This window comes from Schistocerca cancellata, chromosome 4 (genome assembly GCF_023864275.1).
Source record: "Schistocerca cancellata isolate TAMUIC-IGC-003103 chromosome 4, iqSchCanc2.1, whole genome shotgun sequence".
Taxonomy (NCBI): Eukaryota; Metazoa; Arthropoda; class Insecta; order Orthoptera; family Acrididae; genus Schistocerca; species Schistocerca cancellata.
The window spans coordinates 601091762-601113547 of NC_064629.1; the positions used below are offsets into that span (position 1 = coordinate 601091762).

Genomic DNA, 21786 nt, shown 5'->3' on the forward strand with positions numbered 1-21786 from the left:
ATTCCTGGGGTCAGATACATCACATGATCACACTGACAGAACCACAGGCACATAGACACAGGCCAACAGAGCATGCACAATGTCGGCACTAGTACAGTGTATATCCACCTTTCGCAGCAATGCAGGCTGCTATTCTCCCATGGAGACGATCGTAGAGATGCTGGATGTAGTCCTGTGGAACGGCTTGCCATGCCATTTCCACCTGGTGCCTCAGTTGGACCAGCGTTCGTGCTGGACGTGCAGACCGCGTGAGACGACGCTTCATCCAGTCCCAAACATGCTCAATGTGGGACAGATCTGGAGATCTTGCTGGCCAGGGTAGTTGACATACACCTTCTAGAGCACGTTGGGTGGCACGGGATACATGCGGACGTGCATTGTCCTGTTGGAACAGCAAGTTCCCTTGCCGGTCTAGGAATGGTAGAACGATGGGTTCGATGACGGTTTGGATGTACCGTGCACTATTCAGTGTCCCCTCGACGATCACCAGTAGTGTACGGCCAGTGTAGGAGATCGCTCCCCACACCATGATGCCGGGTGTTGGCCCTGTGTGCCTCGGTCGTATGCAGTCCTGATTGTGGCGCTCACCTGCACGGCGCCAAACACGCATACGACCATCATTGGCACCAAGGCAGAAGCGACTCTCATCGCTGAAGACGACACGTCTCCATTCGTCCCTCCATTCACGCCTGTCGCGACACCACTGGAGGCGGGCTGCACGATGTTTGGGCGTGAGCGGAAGACGGCCTAACGGTGTGCGGGACCGTAGCCCAGCTTCATGGAGACGGTTGCGAATGGTCCTCGCCGATACCCCAGGAGCAACAGTGTCCCTAATTTGCTGGGAAGTGGCGGTGCGGTCCCCTACGGCACTGCGTAGGATCCTACGGTCTTGGCATGCATCCGTGCGTCGCTGCGGTCCGGTCCCAGGTCGACGGGCACGTGCACCTTCTGCCGACCACTGGCGACAACATCGATGTACTGTGGAGACCTCACGCCCCACGTGTAGAGCAATTCGGCGGTACATCCACCCGGCCTCCCGCATGCCCACTATATGCCCTCGCTCAAAGTCCGTCAACTGCACATACGGTTCACGTCCACGCTGTCGCGGCATGCTACCAGTGTTAAAGACTGCGATGGAGCTCCGTATGCCACGGCAAACTGGCTGACACTGACGACGGCAGTGCACAAATGCTGCGCAGCTAGCGCCATTCGACGGCCAACACCACGGTTCCTGGTGTGTCCGCTGTGCCGTGCGTGTGATCGTTGCTTGTACAGCCCTCTCGCAGTGTCCGGAGCAAGTTTGGTGGGTCTGACACACTGGTGTCAATGTGTTCTTTTTTCCATTTCCAGGAGTGTATAATGAAGATTTACTTGTTTCAGAATACCATGAACTTTTTAGCTATTGGTCTTTTTCTGTTTAGTGTGTACAGAATTCTCAGAAAGGAGTCATTTATAAATGACTTAGTAATTAGTAAACCAAAGTAGATACTCATCTTTTTATGTTTCCAATGAAATGTGGTGGTCATTGTCTAGGCTGTATGAAAAGTCACTCATATCAGGATAGCAAGAAAAGACACTGTTGCTGAATAGTCATTTTTTTATTTATTTCACATGTGTCATTGCCCTGTATCAGTTGTATTTCAGAAGCAGTTGTCACAGTTAAAAACTTCACCCTTTTTTTATCTTCAGAAGTTTTGAAAGTTCCATCAAAACTGTAATTTTAACCACAACATGCTTTCATCCACACAAAGAACTTTATTCATGTGGAATTTCAGATAAATGAAAACACATGCTAAGTGCAAACTGCTTATAGACACATGTCAACTATGATGTGTCTCATTCCAATGTAACATACGAACTAACTCCTTGGTGTGCACGTGGTAATATTTATAACATAGCTTTGCCACTAGAATTTTCTAGAAATTTCTTTATCAAATTAATTATGGTAATGATATCCAGTTTTAACATTGGTGAAAAACAAAGTAAAATGGTTAGAAAATTTGAGAATTAAAATAAATATAAAAGATATTCAATGTAGTCCTGAGTTAAAAATCAGAACTTCAAAAATATTCGATATGACAAACATTTGTTTAAATTTGGCAAAATTCCATTTTTTTACTAAATGAAATAGCTTATGGTAAAGTTGCATAACTTATATAAATTTTGAAATTTTCTGAGTACACATTACTTTTAAAGTGAAGTCAATAATATGACCATATTTTCGTGGATCTATGTTTGCACTTCATAACCCACAAAAATAGTTTTAAAATTTATAAGCCAAGACAGAAGGTGTATAGCTGAAAAATACATCAGTATATATCTTACTTACATGAAGACCATGAATCATGTACTTTTCATGGGAACTCCAGCATTCTAGCGTCAGACAAGCCAATTGATACTGACAAACCACAGTGTCATCTTGGCTATTGGCATAATTTGTGTGCAGTATGAAGAGGCAAGAGATCAGCATACAGCATTCCTTACTGTACCTGGAAGGGGACCTCTTTTATGTAGGGTCAGGTCTCATACAAGTATTTCTGATTTTCTCTGTGTTTCTGATTTTGCAATCGACTTGGTGAAATATTTGTCTACAGATAACTTTATTCTCTTCAGAAATGTTGGAGCTACAAACAGTCTTCTGCATTTTCTGAACTATGACATTCATGAGAGACATCCAATCCCAGCTGAATGTACTCCTGAGAAAATGCATGTGGGTTAGGAGTACAGTGTCACAGTAACGTTGACTGGTGTGTGTACACATTCAAAGATTTGGAGGTGATCATGCGACATTATTCCTTTGCACACCATCACATCTGGACCACCAAAAGTATCATATTCGACAAGGTACCTGTCTACTTTATGTGTCCTCTTGTCTCATCATATGGGGGTACATCCAGAATTACCTCACAAACTCACAGTGGTATTGTGACTGCATGGGGCCATCTTTTTACCTGACAACCAGTACATTGTGTTTACCCACACGTTGGCACCACTGTTTGTGATGGTGCCTACAGTGTGGTTGTATGCTCTTGTCAGATGAGAGCAAATTCAGTCTAGGTAGTAATTTTGGATACACTACTATATGGAGGGACGTGGAACATGTATTGCACCCAAGAACAATGTTAAACGTGATCATTTTCATGGTTCAGGTGTTATGGTGTGGGGAGGCATATATTGCATTGGTATTCTGACCTCCAAATCTTTGAAAACGATACACCCACTGGTCATTTTAACTGTAACACTGTACCCGTTCCCATTCGTGTCTTTTCATGGATACATGTTCCCCTGACTTTATTTTTATGGATGACAATGTGTGATTGCATTCAATAGTGCTGGTGGAAGGACAGTTGGAGTGAGGTAATTTTCAGTGAATGGACTGACCTGCCTGCTCCCCAGACTTAAATTCCATTGAGTATCTTTGCAACATTTCGGGGAAACATATTACAGTTTGTGCACATGCACCAATGACCATCCAGCAGTTGTCGACTGAGCTGGTGGAGGAGTGGAATGCCTTACACTAAGAACTTCTTACCAACCTTGTGGCCAGCATGGGAGTGTGTTGCCGAGCATGCATTGTCATCCATTGTGATCACACCCATTATTCAATCTCTCCAGCCATTTGTAATGTCCACAGAACCATCATAAATTTTGGTGACTTGAATGTAATTATTGACACTGAGTATAAGGCTCATGTCTGTTCATCTCTTTGCATATTTCTTTCAGTTATTTTCTGTACTATACTGTAGAAGTTCTTTCTATGTATGATTAAAGTTTCTTCAAGCTATGTTACATGGCAGTGACACATCATGTGAGGCTTAGTTCTGACCTTCAGTTTTACACACCAAAGTATGATAGCCTTAAACAAATCATTATACTGAAGTCCATATAATGTTTGAAAGTTATAATTTACCAAAAAGATGATCTAATATCTCCATGCTCTTATCTGAAAAAAGTGAATATTACATTACCTCTCATGATCCTCTGGAATGCTTCTATATCAGATCATTCTACAGTCAGTAGGAACTAGCTCAGTAGTTTAATCCTTAGTTGTTAATGTTGTTGGCTGGTGATGCACATGCTCAGTGTTAGATCCTTAATAAGTGCATCTGGCTTTTCCATTTTAAAATTATCTGGAAAGTAATCGTACTCCTTGAGGCTACCTGTGGAGCTATTAACATCAGGTACACCCAAGAATTCAGCATGCAAGCAATGCTCCTGCTTAGGTACCTTAGCAGTCTCCCCGACAACCATGCCAGGTTGTCTCAACTAGAGGAGGATTAAGAGGGGGAAACTGCAAAACTGCCTCGCTTAAATGACCATACTGTCACATTGCATATGGCTTGATTTAATATTTCTCAACAACATCAATCATAAACAAAACAGATTTTCAATAGTATTTAATTAATTTTGCTATGCTAAAGACATAATATTATTTTTATCTGCTACAAACTGTCAGTATATGGAGGGAGACAGAAAATATCAGATTTTTGCACTCAGGTTGCTACATAATTTTGACTTATTTAATTTTATAATAAAAAAGCTCTTGACATATATATGTTGATGGAAATATTTTAACACATTTATAATCTCATTATGGAAATATGGAAAATATTCCCAAGGAAAGTAACAGAGACCTCCTGTACAATTTTAATGTAAAAGAATTTGTCTTTCAAATGGGAATTACATCACAAATCAATCAGTTCCATCTGCACATGCAGAGGGGTGCTTTTGACTGAAATGGAAAATGGTCTCAAAAATATCTCAAAAACAGTTGTAAGATTGGCAATCTGCTCAAAATCTTTAGAAAACTGTCTTGCAGTTCTTTGAAGACCACAATGATTTCTTGAAACCTTGTGTTTTCTTGGATGCCTGCAAGTTTGGAAAATGGATGCTGGTTTTTTTTCCTCAGAATTTGTTTCTTCTGTGATGCAATTTCCATTTTAAATGCATCCCCATCAAATCAGGTGTAAGCTGTTTCACTATGGGCAATGTGCAGCAAGTCCATTTACAATGCAAAGTCAGCAATGAATTCCAGATGTTCTAATTATCATTCCTGTTCCCCTTTCACCTACATAAATGAACAAGAGTTAATTTTAGATCAAGAAGTCATGGCAGGCATTCCCCTTGACTTAATCAAAGCCTTTTTGCAGTAATATATAGTTTCCATACTCGTTGTCCAATTCCATCAAAACCTGCTGCAACTGAAAGTGGAATAATACATGCGACATCAGAAAATTTACTGTTTGTTCCACCAATTTCATCATGTGCTGCATACCTTAAAATTTAACACAAGATACTTCTTGATGTGCAGTACAATGAATCCCATCTGTCAGTCATTGTAATTTTTTGTCTTTCATTGTCAACTGAATCTTTAAATTCTTCCATCTTGGCATTGAAATTTTGTTCCATAGCAAATTTGTGGCATCTTTCAGTTATGTGACTGTATATGACATAATAGATATTCAGAATTTGTATCATTGTCTTCTGTCGTTGCCATTCATTATTATAAGCTGATGATGACAGATTGCTAGACTGTTTCTTTCTAATTATATGAAACCATGCAAAAAACCTTGCCTTACTAAAGGAATAAAAATATCTTGTAACCACAAGAGGGCACTGTATCTAACAACAAGAAAGAGTAATGACCCAGAAACAGCCAAATATTATAAAAACTACTGTGCTATATTAAGAAAGGTTATTAAAAAGTCCAGAAGCATGTGCATCATGTCTGAGATTAATGCCTCTGATAACAAAATCAAAACAATTTGGAATATTATTACAAGGGAGACAGGGCAACCAAGAGTACAGGATGATGGCATTACCATCAAAGTGAATGGAAACTTGACAAACAACAAGCTGGAAGTCGAAAATATTTTGAATAATAATTTTTAAATGTTGTAGAGAAAATAGGATCTAAATGTTCATTAGAAGAAGCAAGGCAGTTAATGGAAGAGGCCTTACCCACACAATTTGATACAACTGAAATTCCACCGAACTCTCCTTCTGAAATTAGGAAGATAATAAACTCTATCAAGAATAAAAGCTCACATGGAATTGATGGCATTTCCAACAGGATAATAAAAGGTTCTTTCCAAGAAATAAGTGGGATTCTTAGCCACATATGTAATAGCTCTCTGAAGCAGGGTATTTTCCCAGATAGACTGAAGTATGCCATTGTTAAACCACTGCATAAAAAAGGGGGTATATTTGATGTCAACAACTACCGCCCAATCTCTCTTCTGACTCTCTGATCCAAAATTCTTGAAAAAATAATGTATTGTACAGTAGCTTAACACCTTTGTAAAAATAAAGTTTTAACAAAATGTCAGTTTGGTTTCCAGAAAGTTTTTTCAACAAAAAATGCTAATGAAATATTAAATGCTCTGAGTAACCGTAAGTCACCCATTGGGATTTTTTGTGATCTCTCAAAGGCTTTTGATTGTGTAAATCATGGAATATTTCTAGATAAGCTCAAGTACTGTGGTATGAATGGGACAGTGCTCAAATTTTTTAAATCATACCTAACTGGAAGAGTGCAGAAAGTTGAAATAAGCAGTTCACATAATATGCAAAAAACTGGTGATTTCTCAAACTGGGGAATAATCAAGAATGGGGTGCCACAAGGTTCAGTCTTGGGTCCTCTGCTGTTCTTAATATATATTAATGACTTGTCATTCTGTATTTACGAAGATGCAAAGCTGGTACTTTTTGCCGATGATACAAGTATGGGTATCACACCCAACAGACAAGAATTAACTGATGAAATTGTAAATGATGTTTTTCAGAAAATCATTAAGTGGTTCTCTGCAAATGGGCTCTCATTAAACTGTGACAAAACACAGTATATACAGTTCCACACATAGGTGTATGCACTGATGAGGTGTCAAACTGGAAAAAAACACAATGAAGATCTGCTGAAACGTTTGAGTTCAGCTACTTATGTTAATAGGGTCATTGCAAATTTTGGCAATATACATCTCAGTAAATCAGCTTACCATGCCTATTTTCATTCTCTGCTTTTGAATGGTATCATATTCTGGGGTAACTCATCATTGAGTAAAACAGTGTTCATTGCACAAAAGTGTGTAATCAGAATAATTGCTGGAGCTCATCCAAGATCATTCTGCAGACACTTATTTAAAGAGCTAGAGATCTTCACTGTAGCCTCACAATATATATAGTCACTTATGAAATTTGTTTTTAACAATCCAAACAAATTCAAAAGTAATAGCAGTGTACATGGCTACAACACTAGGAGAAAGGATGATCTTCACTACTCAAGGTTAAATCTAACTTTGGCTCAGAATGGGGTAAATTATGCTGCCACGAAAGTCTTTGGTCACGTACCTAATAGCATCAAAAGTCTGACAGATAGCCATATAGCATTTAAAGGAAATTGATTGAATTTTTGAATGGCAACTCCTTCTACTCATTAGATTACTGTTTGGATATAATTTCAAAAAAAAAAAAAAAAGAGAGAGAGAGAGAGAGAGAGAGAGAGAGAGAGAGAGAGAGAGAGAGAGAGAGAGAGTTTGCCTCTTTATATGTCTGCTTGTGTCTGTATATGTGTGGATGGATATGTGTGTGTGTGCGAGTGTATACCCGTCCTTTTTTCCCCCTAAGGTAAGTCTTTCCGCTCCCGGGATTGGAATGACTCCTTACCCTCTCCCTTAAAACCCAAATCCTTTTGTCTTTCCCTCTCCTTCCCTCTTTCCTGACGAGGCAACCGTTGGTTCCGAAAGCTAGAATTTTGTGTGTATGTTTGTGTGTCTATTGACGTGCCAGTGCTTTCACTTGGTAAGTCAAATCATCTATATATAAAAGTGTCATTTAATATTTTGTGTAATGTAATATCTTGTAATCTTGTATAGACACCTTTTATTAACCTGACATGTTCCACATCATTACGAAGTGTCGTATTCATGATCTATGGAACAAGTACTAATCTAATCTAATCTGTGGAAACACTCACTGGATCTGATAACATCTTTTATGCCATAAACAAACTGCAAAAGTTAAACAGCACTGACACCATGGTTCTGCCGAATTGAACAATATCATGCAACCAAAAAATGCCTTGCTATAATGCTGAATAAATGTTGCACTGTAACGAGTACTTCTGAGGGGTACTGAGTAAAGCCCATATAGTTGGAGCCTCAGCCTGCACATGGTCCACACATCATACTCACATGAAGTTTTACATGCTATGGCTGACCCTGATTTACATGAATAGAATGTGCAACTGATGTGCAGCCCACTGAACTCTAAAAGCTTGCACCATGTTTTTAGTTACCTTCCTATTAAAAAGAAAGAAAAAAGAGAACTAGAAAGATAAGGAGTATGGGGTGCTTGTACTGTGTTCTCAAAATAGAACCTGCAGCATGACTCAATTATTTACTGTTTAAAGTACCACCAAACAGAATGATTTTTGATAGTTTTGTGGTTATTTTCACCATATCTTGCATAGCTTTTGTTAGATTTCATTGTTTTTTACGTGTGTGGTAGGATATAAATAAAATATCCTAAAATTAAAAAATCTGTGTGTACCTATATTTGCCTTAGATAGACAAATAGTGTCCAAAATCACCCTATGGATTTGGGACAATTTGGACACGTATGTTTTTGAAATCTCTGTGCAAAGTTACATCTACATGTACATCTATACTCTGCAAACCACAGTGAGGTACATGGCAGAGTTTACGTCCCATTATACTAGTTATTAGGGTTTCTTCCTGTTCCATTCACTTATGGAGTGCAGGAAGAATGATTGTTTCAATGCCTCTGTGCATGCAGTAATTATTCTAATCTTATTCTCACGATCCCAGTTTGAGTGACCTATAGGGGATTGTAGTACATCGCTAGAGTAATTATTTAAAACCAGTTCTTTAAATTTTGTTAATAGACTATCTCGGGATATTTTATGTCTGTCTTCAAGAGTCTGCCATTTCTGTTCCTTCAGTACATCAGTGACACTCTTCCCTGGATTAAATAATCATGTGACCATTCGTGCTGCCCTTCTTTGCATATGTTCAGTATCCCCTGTTAGTCGTATCTTGTATCATCCCCACACACTTGAGCACTATTCTAAGATGAGTCACACGAGTGAATTGTAAGCAGTTTCTTTAGTAGACTGATTGAGCTTCCACAGTATTCTACCAATAAACCAAAGTCTACCACTTGCTTTACCCATGACTGAACCTATGTGTTCATTCCATTTCATATCCCTACGAAGTGCTACAACCAGGTATTTGTATAACTTGCCAATTCCAACAGTGACTCATAGATATTATAGTCAGATACTACACATTTCTGTTTTGTGAAGCGCAAAATTTTACATTTTTGAACATTTAGAGCAAGTTTACAAGCTCAGCACCATGTTGAAATCTTATCAAATCTGACTTAATGTTTATGCAGCTTCTCTCAATATACTGCATTACTTCATTACAGATAACTGCATAATCTGCAAAAAGCCTGATTTTACTATTAACACTGTCTGCAAAGTCATTAATATACAGCATGAACAGCAAGGGTCCCAACACACTTCCCTGGGGCACACCCAAAGTTACATCTACATCTGACGATGACTCTCCATCCAAGATAACATGCAGTCTCCTCCCTACCAAAACATTCTCAGTCCAGTCACAAATTTCACTTGATACCCCATATGATCATACTTTTGACAATAAGCATAGGAGCAGTACTGAGTCAAATGCTTTTTAGAAATCAAGAAACACTGCATCTACCTGGTTGCCTTGATCCAAAGCTTTCAGTATGCCATGTGAGAAAAATGCGAGCTGGGTTTCACATGATCAGTATTTTTGAAAACGGTGCTAGTTGGCATTGAGAGGTCATTCTGTTCAAGATACCTCATTATGTTTAAGCTCAGAATATGTTCTAAGATTCTGCAGCAAATTGATGTCAAGGATGTTGGATGGTAGTTTTGTGGACCACTTCTACTACCCATCTTGTAGACGGGTGTGACCTGCGACTTTTTCCAAGAACTGGCCATGGTTTTTTGTTTGAGGGATCTACAATAGATTATAGCAAGAAGAGGGACTAACTCGGCCACAAATTCAGTATAGAACCTGAAAGGGGTTCCATTGGCCCCTGGAGCTTTGTTCAGTTTTAATGATTTCAGCTGTTTCTCAACATCATTGACACTAATTCTTATTTCATTCATCTTTCCAGTGGCACAAGGATTAAATTGGGGCAAGTCTCCTAGGTTTTCCTTTGCGAAGGAAATTTGAAAACAGAATTAAGTATTTTAGCTTTTCTTTGCTACCCTCAATTTCACTTCCTGTCTCATTTTCTAGGGACTGGAATCTAACTTTGGTACCACTAACAGCCTTTACATATGACCAATATTTCTTTGGATTTTGTGAAAGGTCATTTGACAATATTCTGCTATGGTAATTATGGAATGCATCACACATTGCTCTCTTGATAGCCAAACACATTTTATTCAGCATCTTTCTATCTGTAGCCCTACACTTTGTTTTACACCTATTATGCAGCAGTCTCTCTTTCTTTAGAAGTTTCTTTACAGTGACTGTATACCATGGAAGTTCCCTCTCATTATGAATTGTTCTACTGAGTACATATCTATCCAGTGTGTTGCCAACTATTCTTTTAAACTTGGGGCCACAGTTCCTGTACATGCTCCTGACCCATGCTGAAAGTTTAAGTTTTCTCACTGAGTTAAGACATTACTGATTTTGTATCTAGTGTACTTAACATATATATCTTTCTGCTTGTTTTAACTGTCCTTTGTGCTTTGGTAATCATTGTCGTCACAACAGCGTTCTGGTCACTGAGATCAGTTTAATCTGGACATCCTCAAAGAGGTCAGATCTAAAGTATATTCTAAAGTATATTCAGACAAAAATTGATGTATTTTTTTCCTTTTTTTTAATTATACATTCTTCATATGCAATTTTAATGACTTTTAACACATGTTAAGGTTGTGCATCACTATAAATAACTGATAAGGATTGAGATAATGAATTTTATACATTAAAAGTTAATTTTTATTTTCCAACAAATTAAATTTGCAAATTTTTGAAGTTGTAAATTAAAATATTAGAGACAGAAACAAAACAAGGTAATGCTATGAAAAGATCAAAATCAGTTTTCGTTCTCAACATTCAAAATTAAGTTGCAGACCCTTTTCAGCATTCGTACTCCATCATTTTGTAACTGTCTGCTGCTTGCATTGATCATCTGACGTATTCGTTTTATAGTAGTTAATTAAGTTGGTAGGCAGGAGATCTTCCAACATTGGCTTAATATTGAAGAAATATATCTTAAATGTCTCTTTGTTCACTTCTGTTTTAGCTTTTTTCATATTCTTACTTAAGAGAATGGAGGTATCTTCTGAATGGCACTTGAAAAATAAGTGCAGCCATTCCTCTCCTGGTCAATTTTTCAAAACGATCCTATCTTTTTTGCCAGATTTATCAAGAGAGCCTTTCATTAAATATGCAGTGTGCAGCCTGGAAGATACCTTGCTTCAACATTCCTTCTTCTTTCTCATTTAGTACTGGTTGTCCTCCCAAGTTTCTGGATATATTTCACACACCTTATTTTATAGGGTCGATCAGTATACCATACAAATCACATGCTTTCCTATAAGATAATTTGCCCCACTGAATATCATGAATAGCTTTATAAAAAAGTTCTGGCTCATAATTACACCATCCTGTAATGCCTTTCCTGCTTTTATGCATTCCCAGCATTGTCCGAAATCACCCCACACAGTACACAATTTTGTAAAAACCATTGTTATTTTATAACTGTACGTGAAAAACTCAACAAACTTTTACAGGAATTGTCTCAGTGTTGTAGGCTACTGAGCTCACTGACAGTTGCAGTTATAATACTTTTCCACAGGCCACAACAATAGAAAGTTGCCACTTGATGATACTGTGTGAACTTTCAACAATGAGACTGTTCATTAGATATTTACCTATATTAACAATTGACCCAAAATAAAAGACACAGAAAGTGATAAATACAATATCACACTTAAAATAACTGGCCTGTGGAAATGAAAATGAGCAGCAGTTAATTGCTATGCTGTGGAAAAGAGCAAATAAACCATACTGTCCAAAATCCCCTCACTCTCTGAAATCACTCCATTTGACTGTATCATCATATCCTTCATATACAGTCACCTATGGGGCTATGATTCAATTAACTTGTTTTCTTTCTCTCTTATTCATTACTTGAACTTTGTTTTAAGTGTTCAGATAAATTATGCATATAATCTGATTTTTTTATTGTTGCAGATGATTCAATTGATTCAGGTCTGGAAACTGAGTCACCAGATCGGTTTGCAACATACATTATGATTGATACAAATGAACATTTTGAAGTTCTCTTGACGCCATCTTCTATTGAGATCCTTCACAATCTTTTGGAAGCATTCACCCATAGTCCATCATCAATGTCTAATGGAAGACTATTTGAACTAGAAGGTCCACTCACTTTATATAACTACTTGGGTCCCAAATCAACTGTGCAGTTGGTAACAAAGACAGAGGTGGGTGCCTAAAACAGTATAGTAATATATTTAATAAATAAAAAGAGATTTACTAGTAATCTGTAAGTATTAATTGAAATGTAATATGTCCAGTGTCATGATCAATTGTAAGTGGTAACTGTTGTGTAATTTTTGTTTAAGAAGTGGTATGTAGTAAGAAGTGATTTTATGTGGTTGCTGCAATAGCTGAAGGTGTACATAATGAAAAAAATCTGTTGAAAATTTTCATTGATGGAACAATAAGATATTTTTATTGAATAACGCTGACTTGTTCATTCATAATTATAAGGCCAAAATAAAATTAATTATTTATGTACAAGTATATACACATAAACAGTGGAAAACTTTCTTCTCATGCTCCACTGGCTATTTGCTTTTCAAAATAAAAATTTATATTTTCTTCTCTGTTTGAACAGAACTATTTTATAAAAGTTATGACAGTAATAACATACATAATGATAGTGACGCTCTAACAGCACACAATTGTTGTGTTATTAAATTACGACATAGTCATTGACACATAGGTCCAACTGCAGAAAAATTAATAAAATAAAAGATCATGAAACATGTAATTTGCTTAACAAACACTGTGTTAATTCTGTTTTGAATCTAAAGACATAGTCCAGCCATAGCCTGTAAATTACACTAGTGTTAAAGAAGAAATGTGGTCAGACAGTGGACACAGTTTACATTCTGAAGCAAGTATTTGTGAATACAATGGATAAACTAATTTTTCACTTTTACCAGACAACACCAGATGGGAAAGACAAGGTACTGATGACAGCAGCCTATGATAAATCAGACTCACTTCCCAGTAGCCCTGCGTCAACCACAGGCTTTGGGGATTTTAGTCAACATGAATCAGATGCAGATATGGAAAGGTAAGTGATTTTGATTGCAGATGTGAAGAGTGATACTATTGTGTTTCACATGAAACTGGAATATGTCATCTCTTACTTATATATAATGAGTAAAATTGGAGGGACAGTGCGAAGCACAGGTGCTCTAATTAACCTAAGAATAATACATGTTTGATCACATTCTTAGATAATGGTGATGAAGCACTAATGCCATGGCTATACAGAAAAAATGTACTTGTATATTCTTTATTGCAATATTGTTATTCATGTTGTGACATTATTGGTTGTATCACAAAAATATAACCTCACAACTAACTTAGGGAAGTCACTGATATTGGTTGCAATTATTTTATGTAACAGAATTAACCTATGTTATGCAGTAATTGTAGGTGCATGCGTTTCATTCTGTGAGTAACCTTCCGAACTCATTGTGATTTGACTTGTGTGAAATAGGTATGTAATAGGCATTGCAAAAGAAGGTTTCATGCAGCAGTATAGTGTGATGAAAGCATACAGCAGTGATAGAATCCTTGAAGAAGTAAAATTTTTGAACGGATATTTATTGTTAAATGCAGAATGTGTATTTTGAGCAACATGACTGCAAGTACCATAAATTAGTCATCAATTTAAGATACGAAATATTGATATACATTGTCAGCATTCTGAAGATCATGCTCCATGCACTAATGTAGACAAAAACTTGGAGAATTGGTGAATGAACTGATTAGAGTGAATTGACATATATCTATGAGATATCAAGTGCAATTTCTAAATGTAGTATACGTAATAAATGAATAGTGTGGTATAAGAACAATCATCCTCATCCTCATAATTTTGATGGTCCTAATCAAAACAGTCTCCTTTGGATGTGATATACTTATCCCAGCATTTCTGCCAGTCTGCTAAGACATACTAGAAGCCATATCTTGAAAGATCCTTCAGAATCGTCTGTACTGCTTCGGATGATGGGATATGCCACCCACAAAGATGTTTCTTCATTTTAGGGAATGGAAAAAAGTCACACTGGTAAATGTGAACTACAGAGATGGTGAGGGATACACTTCAGATCGATTTTTGCTAGCTATTTAGTAACAACATTTGCAGCGTGAAGCTGTACAATATAACTATATGGCATTTAGCCAGTTTTATGGATATGTGGTGCTTATCACCTGATATGGGCTTGTAAAGTTTTCAGGACATCCCCGCATTATTGTCTAGTTTCTGTGTGTGTAGAAACAACATACTGATAAACCATTCCATGAATATCAAAAAATGAGGTGAACATAACTTCCCCAGCAGAAACAGCCACTTCTGTTATTTTTGGACTTGGTAATGAAGGAGATTTCTGCACAGACCTTTGTTGTTTGCTCTCAGGATCAAAATGATGCAGTGAAGTTTCAACATCAGTGATTACCTTTGAAAGTGACTATGGATCTTTTTCTGACATCAGCTTCATCTGCACACAAATCTTCATGTGAATGTTCTTTCATTTGGAAATCTGCAGTCTCGCAACCCACTGTGCATAAGCATATCTCATACATAAATTTTCTATCACCAACTTGTCGATTATTTCAGACTGTGTTAATAACTTTATTTGTTGATCTTGTCTCACAAAGACAGCTGCAGTACTGACAGTTTCTTCCATAAGAGCAGTAACTTGAACGCTGGATCAACTTTCCTTTGAAATTGATAGTCTTCCCATGTGAACATTTTAACATATTTTTGAGTTGTGCTGTAAGGAAGAACAGACTCTCCATAGGCCACCTGTAACATTGCATAAGTGTTAGCTCAAGATTTGTTGAGACAAAAGCAGAATTTCAAAGCTGCATATTTCTGATTGCCCGCCACCTCCATTAATGCAGTGAAGGATACTGAAAATGTCTGAGCTAGCATACCTCTTGTAGGCAGGAACCAGGAGTGCCAAAACTGAAAATGGTTCATCATGTTTGTTACATGTTAAGCTGACAGGATATAATAAGGTAAAGCTTAAGCCAGAAAAATTTTAACCATAAAGAAATTATGATCATTCTCTTTTGAACAGCCCACATAATTCTGTGTGATAATGGTCATTCCCATGGAGCGCATTTTGTACAGGAACAAATTTTTTGCAGGTTTTTTATGATATGAGACCATATTAAGTAATGGAATAACCTCCACTGTCTTACTATACATTGAAATTTAATGGCTGAATATGAATTTTTTATTCTCTTATTTTCATTTTTTAGCCGTTCTGCTGTATTTATTGTTTTCCAGTTTACAATTTATTGATTTGAAGCCACAAGCTCCTCCCCCCCCCACCCCCCCACCCCACTTCGCTCCCACAGGGAAGTGAGAATTATTGTTCATCCACACAAATATCCTATGATATGAGGAAACTATGCATCCATCCATGTATCAACAGGTATGAATACACCTCAACAAGTTGGGTGCAGTTGACTAATGCACCAGTTGTACCTGTGATGCATTTGAGAGCCAATGATATGATAATACAACTTAGTTGTTTGTTTGCTGTCAGTTTGTAGACTAAGTATACCTGCTGTGAATTCTGTTAGTTCAGCATTTTTGCACATTGCTGGCAAACTGTGCACAAGTGATAATTGTGAATATTATGGGCATAAACAATTACTACAGTCTATTTAAAAAAAATTGAGATTTATAAATATAATCTAAGTGTAAATATGTCAGTGTTGCATTCAGTAAGGTAAAATGGTGTGATAAGTGCAGATTTCTTCTCATACTCGCAGATATATTTCTAGGTTTACAGGCAGTTGGGGTAAACTTGTACCACCTTAAAAAAACTGGACACAAACTAAATTACACATCACAACAGAGATTGCAACATTTTATGTGTGTAGTTACTGAGTGCTTTGGAAAGCAGAAATGCATACTACCTATGGCTTATTAGAGCAAAATTTCAGTTTTAATGCTGGTACCTGTCATTCAGGATAATTTTAGACCAGTCTTAAGAAACAGAATGTTTCCTGTCTCCAATGCTCTGGGTAAATTTAGATTGTGCCTGAAGGATATCAAGTGTTAATAGGAAGTAAAAACAAATAGTGTTAATTCATTACTGCAGGTTGACTTTGAAATACCAAGATATTTGTGTTGACCTGGCATTTTTCAACTTAAATCCCTGTCACCAGTAGCTCTCTTTACAACCAGTGCATCTAAAAGATAATCACAATCCTAAGAGCTTGTAGGAAATTGGAAAGACAAGTAACTAGAAATCATAGCGGTACTGAAACTGTTAACTTTAGTACAAAATAATATGATTATGTGAAGCAGCAACGATCTGAAAAAAAAAGTCGTAAGTGGTACAAAGACACTCAGGCTGATAAAATGTTACCCTGACTGACTGTCATTTTACACAAAAGAAACATTCATAAATCATCATGTAGTTTTTCATTCCATTCCATTCCATTACATCATTAGCATTCCATTACATCATTAGCCATATGTAACACTTGTGAATGTTGCTGTAGATTATTTAAAATGGGAGTATATTCTGAAAATTTTTGAGTGTGGTTTTATTGAGGCAACTGCTTTGGGAAGGAGAATGGGGTATTCAATGAGAATTTTTCTTGGAATTGTAAACTACGTTACAAAAATAAGAAAATCACAGAAAAGGAGGAGAAGATTTGTGACATTGCCATTCAGAGTGGCCACACAATTTGAGGTATCATGTCACGGATTGCATTTCCCCTCCGACTGGAGGTTCAAGTCCTTCCTCAGGCTTGGGTGTGTGTGTTGTTCTTAGCATAAATTAGTTTAAGTAGTCAGTAAGTCTAGGGACCGATGACTTCAGTAGTTTGGTCCCTTAGGAATTCACACACATTTGCACATTTGATGCATTTAGACAGAGTTAGAACAATAAAAAAGACAGCATAAGAGGGGTGATGTTGGAAAAAGTTGACATGCACAGGGGTTATGGTCAAACAGTTTGTTGCAAAATTTAAAATTCAAGTAACTAATATAGTTTAGTTACCAGCAGAATTAGAGATCGAAGGGTATCATTGTTGTTGCAGTCTTCAGTCCAAAGACTGGTTTGATGCTGCTCTGTCCTGTGCAAGCCTCTTCATCTCCGAATAACTACTACAACTTCCATCCTTCTGAATTTGCTTTACTGTATTCATTTCTTGTTCTCCCTCTACAATTTTTGCCTCCCCCTCCCTCCTCCACACACACACACACACACACACACACACACACACACACACACACACACACACACACTCACTCTTCCCTCCAACACCAAATTGTTGGTGCTCCCTGCCGCCGTTGGATAAGCAGCTGCAGCAGCAAGTCGTATACTCCTAGCTCATTCATTTGTTACATAGTTTAATTCTTAATTTCTTTGCATGTTTTTGGTACTTGCATTGTTTAATTCATAAATTTCGGGCGTATTGTAGTATTTGAGAGTTGTAGCATCGCGTTTTAGTACCTGAATAGTGTAAATTCGCGTAGTCGTCTGTCATCTATTTTGGTTTTGAACGGCCAGTGTCGGTTGGTCACAGTCAGTGTGCTCCCTGCCGCCGTTGGATAAGCAGCTGCAGCAGCAAGTCGTATACTCCTAGCTCACTCATTTGTTACATAGTTTAATTCTTAATTTCTTTGCGTGTTTTTGGTACTTGCATTGTTTATTTCATAAATTTCGGGCGTATTATAGTATTTGAGAGTTGTAGCATCGCGTTTTAGTACCTGAATAGTGTTAAATCGCGTAGTCTCCTTCCGCCACCGAGCAGTGTGTCAGCAGTGCACAAGTGGATGAGGTATCGAATATATTGCTTCCCCCTACTTATACCTCCCGAGGAGATCACGAATGTAAAATTAGAGAGATTAGAGCGCGCACTGAGGCTTTCAGACAGTCGTTCTTCCCGCGAACCATACGCGACTGGAACAGGAAAGGGAGATAATGACAGTGGCACGTAAAGTGCCCTCCGCCACACACCGTTGGGTGGCTTGCGGAGTATAAATGTAGATAGATGTAGATGATCTCTTGATGTGTCAGAATGTGTTCTACCAACCAATTCCTTCTTCTAGTCATGTTGCGCCACAAACTTCTTTTATCACAAATTGTGTTCAGCACCTTCTCATGGTCTATGTGATCTACACATTTTATCTTCAACATTCTTCTGTTGCACCATATTTCAAAAGCTTCTATCCTTATCTTGTATAAGCTGTTTATCACCATATTTCATTTCCATACATGGCTAAACTCCATACAAATACCTTCAGAAAAGGCTTCCTGACACTTAAATCCATACTCGATGTTAACAAATTTCTTTTCCTCAGAAACACTTTTCTTGCCATTTCCAGTCTACATTTTGTATCCTCACTACTCTGGCCATCATCAGTTATTTTGCTACCCAAAGAGCAGAACTCATCTACTACTTTAAGTGTCTCATTTCCTAACCTAATTTCCTTAGAATCACCTGATTTAATTCAACTGCATTCCATTATCCTCATTTTACTTTTGTTGATGTCACCTATACACTTGTTTCAAGACACTTTCCATTCCATTCAGCAGCTCTTCCAAGTCCTTTGCTGTCTCTGGCAAGTTTGCAATGTCATCGGCAAACCTCAAAATTTTTATTTCTTGTCCCTGAACTTTACTTCCTACTCCAAACTTTTTTTTTTGTTTCCTTTACTGCATGCGCAATGTGCATATTGACAGACTGAATAATGCCAGAGTGCTGGCTATAGGTCGCAACCTTATCTGACCCCCTTCTCAACCACTGCTTCCCTTTCAAGCCCCTCAACACCTACAACTGCCGTCTGATTTCTGTACAAGTTGTAAATAGCCTTTTGCTCACTGTATTTTACCCCTGCTACTGTCAGGATTTCGAAGATATAATTTCAGTGAACATTGTCAAAAGCTTTCTCTGTGCCTATGGTTGTTATAACTAGATTTGTCTTTCTGTAACCTATCTTCTAAGATAAGTGATAGGTCAGTACTGCCTCATGTCTTCATACATTTTTCTGGAATCCAAACTGATCTTTCACAAGGTTGACTTTTCGCAGTTTTTACATGCTTTTGTAAATAATTGGTGTTAGTATTTGCAACTATGACTTATTAAACTGATAGTTTGGCAATATTCACACCTGTGAGCACCTGCTTTCCTTGGAATTTGAATTATATTCTTTTTGAAGTTTGAGGGTATTTCACTTGTCTCATACATCTTGGAAACCAGGTGGAAGAGTTTTGTCATGGCTGGCTCTCCCAAGGCTATCAGTAGTTCTGAGAGAATGTTGTATACTCCTGGGGCCTTGGCTTTTATTTATTTATTTATTTATTGACTTATGTCTTTCAGTGCTGTATCAGATTTTTCTCACACACTTTCAACTATGTCCTCTTCCATTTCTATAAAATTGCTTTCAAGTTCATCTCCTTGGTGTAGACCCTCTATATACTCCTTCCACCTTTTGCCTTCCCTTCTTTGCTTAGGACTGGTTTTCCAGCTAAGATCTTGACGTTCGTACAGCTGTTTCTCTTTTCTCCAAAGGCCTCTTTAATTTACCTGTAGGTAGTATGAGTGAAATATGCTTCTAAATCCTTACATTTGTCTTCTAGCCATTCCTGCTTAGCCATTTTGGACTTCCTGTAAGTCTCACTTTTTAGACATTTGTATTCCCTTTCACCTGCTTTATTTGCCACATTTTTATATTTTTCTCCTTTCATCAACTAAATTTAATAAGAGTGTCATATAATTGTAGAAAAATAAATGGTGCAATAAAGCAACACAAGGAACCCTACAAACAAATCAAGAGGGAAACCAAAGTAGGAAAAGAAGAATTCTGCTCCAAAATACCAGTGTGGGAGGAGTGTAAGCCAGCAGCTACAGGAAAAACCATGATCTGGATGATATCAACCTATCTGTATTTTCTGGAATTTAATCAAACATCCATTAGTAGATACCCAAATCCATCAGTCCTATGGGTATACTTATCTTTGTTGATATCATTTCATCCAGAGTTGGAGGCCATGGCCTCATTTGGTGTTAGAAGTGGTATATTATTGTCTAAATAACAAACAAAAAACTTTCGTAAATGTTTTTTTGTTTATCCTGCACAAATAAAATCATATGTCTGATTCATCATAATATGATTACCATTAGTGATGCCACCAAAATATTATTAAAAAGGAACATTCAGTGAAACACTTACTGTTGGACCGACCACTATCTGTTACTGCCAATACCCTCTGATACTCTGCCCAGCTTCAGCTGAGGTAGTTTCTTTTGTAATGGCGACTAGTTGGCATCATTGCTAGGGTATCAACCAAACTGTACACATTATTTACCGAATGAGTTTCAGTACCTATTATTGTGATGATGAATAAGGACCGGTTTTTGGTCATGAGAGAGCCAGTCCACAACCGAGTTTCAGATGAGTAACTTGTGATGGTTAGAACGACACCAATAGGCTGTGTGTTAAACCAATGACAGTGTCTGCTCCATATGTATCTGATTATTCCGAAATAACTGTGGACATTGTGGGTATGTTTTTACTTCACATAGACATTCAACAGTAAACTATTGTAGCAGTAAGTGGATATTCCCCTGCAAACTATTAATGAGACTAATCAAAAGTTAAACAATAATGCACTGTCCATATAAATGCATATATGGGGGGTTGTTAAAAGTGAAAGTAAAAGACTGTGAAATGCAACTGTGCATCTGTCGGCTACATCACGTATAGTAGACAGCAGTTGCACATCCAACCCCAGTTTCTTCAGACAGTATGTCGACACCAAGGACAACAAACAAAGAAAATAAAGCAGGCGAACCACTACAGCTTGTAAATCAAATTATCTGTTACAATTACTGATAAGAAACACAAAACTTAAATTTCTAAAATAAATCTATTTTTAAACATGAAAAACGGTGATTATATACAAATTAAGTCAGAGATACAGAAGTAACATGAATGGATTGACACTTCAAGCAAATTTTGAGGAAGCTCATAGAGGTAATGCTCCTCTGTTTTTGTTCCCTACTCTTCCCATCTTCAAAAGTGTGTATTACCCTTTCAGGCATGCTCCTGATTAATGCTGGAATAAGCTCTTGAGGAATCATAATATGAAAGTGTGCTTCATCCAAGTAGTCTTGCACAATACGTGCAACATATGGCCATGTGCTGTAATGTATTTGTGTAAAACCAGCACCAGTACATAGTGCAAAATACATGACATGCGCTGAAAGGATTCTCTCCACATACCAATTTGCTGTAATGCTCCAACAGTCCACAAAGACCAGCTCTGTCCTTGCAGTCATACTGTTTCCTGCCCAGACAATCATAACCATCCTGAAAAGGCATTATGAATGAAAATGTGCAAATGAATGCCTCTCACCAGGCCTTCTCCAAATCCTCTCTCTACAAACAGGT

At 37.6% G+C, this 21786-nt stretch overlaps 1 protein-coding gene across 1 annotated transcript in view; it reads left to right on the forward strand.

Moving 5' to 3' along the window:
- The window catches only part of LOC126183816 (intermembrane lipid transfer protein VPS13A-like), a 681615-nt gene that overhangs the window by 426598 nt on the left and 233231 nt on the right, over nt 1–21786 (forward strand). The window contains exons 37-38 of the mRNA XM_049926066.1: nt 12288–12541; nt 13289–13422. Of these exons, the coding sequence (XP_049782023.1) occupies nt 12288–12541; nt 13289–13422 (388 nt within the window). The remainder of the gene's footprint in view (nt 1–12287; nt 12542–13288; nt 13423–21786) is intronic.